This window comes from Athene cunicularia, assembly GCF_003259725.1.
Source record: "Athene cunicularia isolate RWA chromosome 1 unlocalized genomic scaffold, athCun1 chr1_part1, whole genome shotgun sequence".
NCBI lineage: Eukaryota > Metazoa > Chordata > Aves > Strigiformes > Strigidae > Athene > Athene cunicularia.
This window is the reverse complement of record NW_020799091.1, coordinates 81,981,240-81,989,990: the sequence shown is the minus strand read 5'-3', so window position 1 is coordinate 81,989,990 and position 8,751 is coordinate 81,981,240. Positions and strand designations below refer to the sequence as shown.

Below are 8,751 nucleotides of genomic sequence, written 5' to 3'. Positions count from 1 at the left end.
CCCCCCCTCCCAGTACGCAGCCTGAAACAAGGACTTGGGCTGTCCATTTCACATTTTTAAACAAAGCTTCACCTTATGACAGTACGTGGCAGAGCCCAGCAACAGTGTGCTGTTTTAACTCAACAAAAGCCCCCAAAACAAACATTTCTAAAAATATCACAGCTAAGAAATGTTCCACCATACTCAATTCCCCTGCAACACTGTCCCTTTTTCATCCCGGTGGGAATTACTAACGGCACGCAGGCGAGCGCCACACGGTGCATACAGCCCCTCGGAAACTGCTGTGTGCAGAGGGAGAAAGGAGCACAGACAGGCAACGGCAAAACCAAACCAAGCCCCAACACTCACCCTGCTACAGAGCTAGGTGGAGACAGTAATGTGAACCAGGCACCTGATTCATTACGTCCCATAAAATAACAAAAAATTCTAAGCAACTTCAAATTTATTTTGACAACCCAACCCTTTCTATTAACTGAGCAAATGGCAATTAAAAAAGGGCAGAGATGGTTTCCATTCATGATTGCAGTGAAAGTTGTAGCCTATTCCCTAAGAAGATTAACGTGCCCCTCCTCCTGAAAAAAAGCAACAAATTGATGGTGCTGTGTATGCATTTATGCAGAAAGATAAATAATTTCCTCCTTGCGAGTTACCGTCGGCAGACTTTGGCTGGGGGCTGGCTGCTATGCCTGGCACTGCCCATGCCTCTCCTGAAGTGTGCAGCACATCCTGCCGTAGTAATAATCACCATGGAAACTTGTCCATTTTCAACTGCGTTACCATGGGAAAGCACCAGCACACCCCAAATTTACATTTTTCACCTGCACACAGCTGAATCCTGCTCCCTAGGAGCAAAATGTGTGTCACTGCTGCCAGCTGGGCAGCTGGGCTGGTGGGAGAGAGGCACTTCCCTGCATCCTGCAGGCACAGCGGTGTTGGGATGATAAGGAGGGCAGCATCACTCCAAAATTGGATGGGTGAGGAGTCCCAGCTCAGAGATGTCTACATCTGAGAGCACGCAAAGAGCTTTGCTGGCTCTGGTGCTTACAGAAATAATTTGCTCGCATAGATATTTGTAGGACCAACAAACCTGCTAAGGGGGCAGGGAAAAGGGAGAAAAACCCCAACACCCCCCCCCACCCCCAAAGGCTAAAAAATGGCCAAGGCAGGGAAGCGGGAAATCTCCCAACTCTCTCCTGAGACTTGTAAATCCTTGGATTTGGCAGTGAGATGCTACAGTGAGTGCAAGACTACAAAAATACCAGGAGTTAATAGCAGAGGCTGGTTGGGTAAAATGCTAATAATTTATCAGGCGCGTTTGGGTTATTAAAAAGGATTTTCAAAAGTAAACAGATGCGTCATTTCTTTTCCTTTCCTGCTTCTGGCTTAAGGAGAGTAATTCCGGATTGTTCTCATCTCATAAAATGTTCTGCAGAAAACATTTACAAATACAGGGTTGAGGGTTTTTTTGTTTGTTTCCTTTCCCAGCCTCAGCCAAGACAGATTACAGGCAGGCAGAGGTGCCCACGCAGGAGCAAAAATCAACAGGAGCAAAAATCAAACCCCTGATTCAGAAAGTAACAAGTATCGGTATCAAGAAGATTGGGGCAGTCTTGTTCTGAAAAAAATTAAAAAAAAAAGGAACAGCAATTGTTTCTAAAAAGAAAGACAATGAGGAGACCGCTCAGCAGATTCAAGCTGGAAACAAATAGATGTTGCTCTTTCTGTTAAGGAATTAAAAATCCATTTTCTACTGTTCTTATATAATCTCTCCCTCCTTTTTAAAATGACCATTTTAAAAGCCTGTGGTCTCTACAGTGTACACCAGCATCTTTGCTCCTCCAGCTGCTGCAGCACAGCCGAGTACTTTGCACATGACACTGGCTCTTCCCAATGTTTCTGTTTGCTTGAGAAGCGTGAGATTGTGGTGTTTTCATAGAGAATTAATGATGTGGCAGGGACAGGAAATGACCCCCTGTTCCCCAGGCAAACCCATTTAACGTTGAGAAATAGAAAAATTAAGATGAAAATTATGCTGCGTAAGAGACTTGAGGGATTAGCATGCTTATGGACCCATGGAGAGACAGATCCCTCCTGAAGATGAAAGTATAAAACATAATAAAATTCCCCCATTGCTGCTTTAAAAGGTGACAGGGCTAGAGGCAGAGGAAATATCTAGATGAGGGGAAGAAGAGCTCATCTATCACCATCAGACACCTTGAAGAAATGCCTGCAGGCTTGGTTGGTGTTTTTTTTTAAAGCATAGTCAAATATTGTTTTCTAGACTGAATCCTTTATGTTTCTGGGATCTATAAATATACATTGTTGAGTTTACAGTCCTACACTGCCTCTGGGAGGGCCCCACTGTGCATGGGGAAGGAGAAGATGAGAAAGGGAGGTACAACCCTTGACCTAGGTTTATGGGTTTGGGGTGGGGCTTTTCCCCCCTCACCCTTCCTATGTGGAGGTGTACCTTTCTGTACTTCCAGTGCACCTGCTTCTTGAGCATGTGATTGCTACAGAAAAAAACCCAAACAATGTATTACATATACATGTACGCACTTGAAAACATTTCACGATCCTGCTCGCTGTACCTGCAGCTTGGTGGTAGCTGGCTGCCAGGTACAGTGGAGTCCCAGCACAAGTGCCTCCTGCGCCTTGTAAAGCAATTCTCGATTTTTACCTGGGAGGCAATCCCAGGGCTGCTAAACATGTATTACACTAAACACCTATTATCAAGGTCAGTAAGCAGGCAGAGTGAAAAGGATCCAAGACCCTAAGCCTCAAAAGAGACAATGTTTGAACAGCTGGGATCAGGAGACAGTTTGAAGTTGTCCGAAGAGGTGCTTTGTAGTTCCTGGACTCCTGTTTTATACTGTGCACACCAAGTACACGGTACAAAACCGTAAGTCAACGTGGTTCTTCTTAAACTAAGTAAATTTTCAATGTTGGCATTAACAGTGATAGCTATACTGTTTTTCTTCTTTAATAAGAATCAACCTGAAGTATGTGCTAGGTTTGTTTTTTTTGGTGTTTTTTTACGATTGCTGCTTCACTGCACATAAATCATTCAGAGTTACCCAGTTTTTAAAACAAGTTTCATGTACCTAATATACACAAATGAAGGTGATATAATTCAGTGAAATTGCCTTAAGTTTCCTCTGTCTACCACATCTCAGTGCTGGAAAATCAATTAATTTCACTTTCCCTACTTATCTATTTAATATTTAATTTGCTATTTGTTTTAATTGAAAAGAAGCTTGCAACACAGAAACGAGCCTTACTGTAAATAAACCGGGCTTTCCCACCGGGGTGCTGATAAGAGTTAAGTTCATGGCACTAGGCAATGATGTGTGTAACTGTACAGGAAATGGTATGTTAGCTATACAAAAATGCCATGAAAGAGGTGGTGATAACTCTAGCTTATTTTTTTTATCTCCTGCTGATGGCCATGCAACAGATTTTTCTCAGGGCTGTGGCGTGCCTTCCTGTGGGACCGCAGCACTGCACCGTGCACAGCTACCCCTGCTCTCTGCTTGCTCATCTGTGCTGCGGCTTGTACCTCACTATCGACACAGAATTCAAATTATACTGTGTACGCTGCAGGAAGGGTCTCAGATGCTCCCTTTGTGGGATGCCCTGTTCAATACCTCCTGAAAAAAATGGGTTTCCCTTCAGTACAAACACAGTATCAAACACAAAGTAAAATGAGAAATCTTGGCTTAATGGAACAGAGTTTGGTGACAAAATTGGACTTCAACATTTTGCCAAAACTCACTGCTTGTTGTCACTGATTCTCCTGCCAGAAGCAACATGTTTGATTTTTGTTCTGCAAAAGGTCATTAACAAGGGCCCTGGTGAGAGCACACCTCACAGGGACATCCCACTGCAGACCTGCTGAGCACCCCCGGCGACACACACCTGACCAGAGCACCATGCCAGGTCCTGCACGCCCTGGTCCCCGTCAGGCTGGTCCTGCCACTGCATGGCAGCACACCCCATCACCCTCAGTGCACCACAAAACCATGCACCCAACCTGCACCCTACTGAGGCGTGGGTTTCTGAAGGACCTCAGGGTTGGGCCTGCCTGTCCTCAGCAGTCTCAGCGACTGAAGCCCAACCCATCTTTCTGTGTCCTTCTGCAGTAAATATGCAAGTGGGCAACAAGGACACATATTGTCATCGACCCACCAACTGTAAGTCATCTTCCATCCTACAAATTTTTGTTTGCATAGTTTGAGCCATATACAAATAAAGGCTTTACTACATTCCAGAGGATGGCCATGAAGATGATCAGGGGCTGGAGCACCTCTCCGACGAAGACAGACTGAGAGAGTTGGGGTTGTTCAACCTAGAGAAGACTCCAGAGAGACCTTAGAGCAGCCTTCCAGTACCTCAAGAGGGCCTACAAGAAAGCTGGACATTTCACAAGAGTATGCAGTGATAGGACAAGGGGTAGTGGCTTTAAAGGAGGGGAGATTTAGATTAGAAAGTTCTTCACTGTGAGGGTGGTAAGGCACTGGAACAGTTGCCCAAAGAAGTTGTGGATGCCTCATCACGTGTTCAAGGTCAGGCTGAATGGGGCTGTGAGCAATCTGATCTAGTGGAAGGTGTCTATACCCATGGCAGGGAGGTTGGGACTACATGATCTTTAAGGTCCCTTCCAACCCTTCTATGATTCTATGATATTTTTACTGGTGCTTTGTTGCTAGAATAGAAAAAATGTATTTGGATAAAGTGAGCTTTCATACAGCAAATACATGGAGCTATTACTACACAAATAACTTACAGGTGGGCTCTCCCATACATGCAAACCACAGATGATTTCAGCAGTGTTTGCCTCTCACACTTCCAACTGATTCCTGTATTCAGGCACTTGGTACTGACAATCCTGGCTATCCTGCATACCCTTTTAGTAATCCTCAAGCACCAAAGGGCAGAGGAGTAACCAACTCCTAGCTAATGGTGAACTAGCCTTCTCCTCTGTGTTTCACCATTTGTGGTGCTGTGTTTGATACCCCGCACACCCCTCAGCTGGGTGCAGAGGCACCAGGAGGGCCAGTGGGACCTGTCCCCCCTCTGCTCGCAGGAGGGCTGATGGTGACCCCCTCTGAGGTATGGGGCAGGCAGAGCGGAGGAGAACCACAGGACATTTGTTAAGGCAACCAGCCCTTCATACTCCTGCTGGTTCACAGTTGGGACCCCAAACATGGTCCCATTGCCTCTGAAAAGGGGGCTTGATGCCCCCCCTTCATCATACTCAAAAGGGAACCTCTGGGAATGCACTTTTCTGTCTCCTCTGAGTGGCACAGAGGAAATATCTCAGTTTAGCCCTGTCCTCTCCCACTTTGTTCCCTTGACTCAAATACCCAGCAACTCCCTGTTAAGGTTTAGGAGGCACTTAAAGTGCCTAAAGTGCAAAATTGACAGGGCAAGGTAAAAAAGACGTTGGAAGGACAGGCAGGATTCACTCTGGTGAATCTGGTACCAGCCAGAGAGAGGAGGGAGGGCTGCACTGGGATATCGCTACCGGTATGAAAGCTACACCCACAGCCTTGGCTCACCATTCATCTGCACAATGTTTCCGGCTCACCACGCACTTACACACTGCCCTGTGTTACTTCTCACTCTATGGGAGCTATGTTGTGGAGGATGAGCTGGATGCTGCTGAAGAGCAGTTAAAATAAGAGCATCTCATCAGACAATTTCAGAAGATGCTGGAGGAATAATAAGGCTCTCACGCAGCCCATGCAACAGGTACTCTCTTATTTTCCACCACTGCACTATGGATCCTTCTGGGAGGCAAACCTGTTTGTGTCAAGGCTCCCATCCAAGCTGTTAAGCCCTGGGGGAGCAAGAGGGAAAGGAAATTATTACGGCAGTGCAAAACAGCATATTATAGACAGGACATTGACAATATGTATACACTGCTTCAGCACACAACACGATGGCTCTGAAATGCAGCAGCTTGACTGGCTGATTGTACTTTGGTCTTTTAAATAGTTCAGCTGAGAAATACCACAGCAGTCTGCCTACTGCACAGGCTAATCGCCTGCAAAGAGCCGTGTTAGAGTCATATATTTGCTAACTATATTGCCATTGTCAACAGCCTGTAGTTAGCAATCCATTCTGGGGAGGATAGAACTCACTTTCTTCTCATTTAAAAACAAATCAGACCAATTGAAAGAAAAAATCCAGTCATGGGCCTGAAACCAGTGTCTTTACTCCCAAGGGCAATATATACAAGACAGACGATAAATGCTGTGGAAGGAATAGAGCATTTGCCTGACAAATTTCAACCTGTAGTGAATTTTTATACCCAATTTGAAAGCCTCACAAAAACCCCCGACATTTGCAGTGGAAACTGTGACGTACCCCAAGCATAAGGGAGATGGCACATGCCGCCATACTGCCAGATGCCTTTTCCCTTCCTCTGCTCCATTCATGAACTATTCCACTAATGGGATATAACATCTAACGGACTGTCTCCTACTTTCAAAAGGAGCACCGCTCACACAATACATAGTATTACATATAAGCAGGCACTATAAAAAGAGCTCTGCTTTGAAATCATTTGAGATTGATCTTGCTATGCCCAAATGCTTGACTTTCGCATATCCACAGCACATTCCAGTTCCTGGGGTCTCTAAACTGTCATGCTTGGAGGAACCTTGCAGCAGTTTCTGAAAAATAAACATTTCGAATGGTGGTTTATTTTTTTCCCTTGCCATAGTACAGAAAGGCCTAAACAGCAGCAGCTTGCTTAGCCTGCAGTAAGCTGAACACATGCTCCAAGGCGGAGACAGTGCACGGAAATCTGATGTATTAAACCTGACATGTGAAGGGCAAATATAAATTTGCCAGCCATAATTACTGCTGTGTCACGTGCCGCCCGGTTCAGCGACGTCCCTTCGACCCAGCGGGCTCCTCTGATTCAGTGAAGCTTTCGTCCTCCAAATTTCTGTTCAAACAGGGAAGACAAGTTACTGCTTTTGCAACTGCAGAAGTGTTTGTTTAAATCATCTTTCTGTTGATGCTGCCAGCAGCATGCAGGTGTCTCCTCCCAAAGCTTGACACAGTCCCTTGGATGGGGATGATGGTGGCTGCAGCATTGTGTTGGGATGTGTGTATCAGTAACACAGCCATCACACCCCCGCCCTGAACGCCTGTGGTGGGGAGGTGCTGCCTACGTGGCCCTGAGGGAGCATCTTCTCACCAGCAGCTTCCCAAAAGCCAAACTGGAGGGCTGCTTGGTCCCAGGAAAGTCCTGATGCACGCTCCTCCTCACCTCTCACCCCATCGTGTACCTCTGCTTGCTCAGAATCACTGAATCACACATGGGTTGAGGTTGGGAGGAACCTCTGGAGGTCATCTGGTCCAAGCCCCTTGCTCAACCTGTCAGGTACTCCAGAACATGGCCAGATGGCTTTTGAATATCTCCACGGATGAAGACCCCACAACCTCCCTGGGCAACCCAGGCCACGGCTCAGTCACCCTCACAGTGTAAAAAGTGTTTCCTGACGTTCAGAGGGAACCTCCTGTGTTTCCGTTTGCACCCATTGCCTCTGGTCCTGCCACTGGACACCACTGAAAGGATCCTGGCTTTGACCTCTTTGCACTCTCCCTTCATATATTTCTATACATTGCTGAGATCCTTCAATGCAACTTTGCCAATGCAGCCCAAGGTACCATTAGCCACCTTTGCAGCAAGGGCACGTTGCCAGCTCACATTCAACTTGGTAATCACCAGGAGATCTCAGGTCTTTCCTGCTGAGCTGCTTTCCATTGGGTGGCCCCCAGCATGTACTGGTGCCTGGGACTGTTTCTCCCCAGGTGCAGGACTGCAGGACTTTGCACTTCCTCTTCTTGAACTTCCTGAGGTCCCTGTCTGTCTGTTTTCCCCTCATGTTGACGTCCTTCTGGATGGCAGCATGACCCTCTGATGTATCAGCCGCTCCTGCCAGTTCCAGGTAATCTGCAAACTTGCTGAGGGTACACTCTGCCCCATCATCCAGGACATCAATGAAGACACTGGACTAATCCCAGTACTGACCCCTGGGCTACACCACTAGTCACTGGCCTCCAACTAGATGTTGTGCCACCGATCACCACCCGCTGGGCTCGGCCATTCAGCCAGTTTCCAATCCACCTCACTGTCTGCACATCCAGCCCACACATCAGCAGCTTGTCTGTGAGGATCTTATGGGAGACAGTGTCAAAGGCCTTCCTCAAGTCAGGGTAGACAATATCTGCTGCTCTCCTCTCATCTACCAGTCTTGCTTCTCATACAGTAGGACAGCTTCCCATAGGGGTGTCCTGATTTCGACTGGGATAGAGCTAATTTTTATTTTTTCCTTCTTAGTAGCTAGAATAGTTCTGTGTTTTGGATTCAGCATGGGATTTGATATGGGAAGAATGTTGATAATGCACTGAAGTTTTCAGTTGTTGCTAAGAAATCAAGGACTTTTCAACTTCCCATGTCCTGCTAGCGTGCAAGTACACAAGAACCTGTGAGGGAGCGTAGCCAGAGCAACGGACCCAAACTGGGCAATGGAATATTCCATATCATATAACATCATGCTCAGTATATAGATATGGGTTGATTGGGAAGCTCACTCTGGCTTCTGGGATCATGGTTTCAGGATCCTCTCTTCCTTGGGACTGTTAGCTGGGAAAGGGCTGGGCATGGGTCAGCGAGTGGTAAGCAATCAAATGTGCGTTATTCATTTGTATTTTCTATTATTACTATTATTA

General features: G+C 46.5%; 1 protein-coding gene across 1 annotated transcript in view; it reads right to left on the bottom strand.

Annotated features, from left to right (window-relative positions):
- The window catches only part of RAI2 (retinoic acid induced 2), a 9,232-nt gene extending 1,328 nt beyond the window's left edge, over positions 1 to 7,904 (bottom strand). The window contains exons 1-2 of the mRNA XM_026846243.1: positions 7,727 to 7,904; positions 2,592 to 2,680 (exon numbers count right to left, since the gene is read on the bottom strand). Of these exons, the coding sequence (XP_026702044.1) occupies positions 2,592 to 2,680; positions 7,727 to 7,904 (267 nt within the window). The remainder of the gene's footprint in view (positions 1 to 2,591; positions 2,681 to 7,726) is intronic.
- Between the last annotated feature and the right edge of the window lie 847 nt (positions 7,905 to 8,751).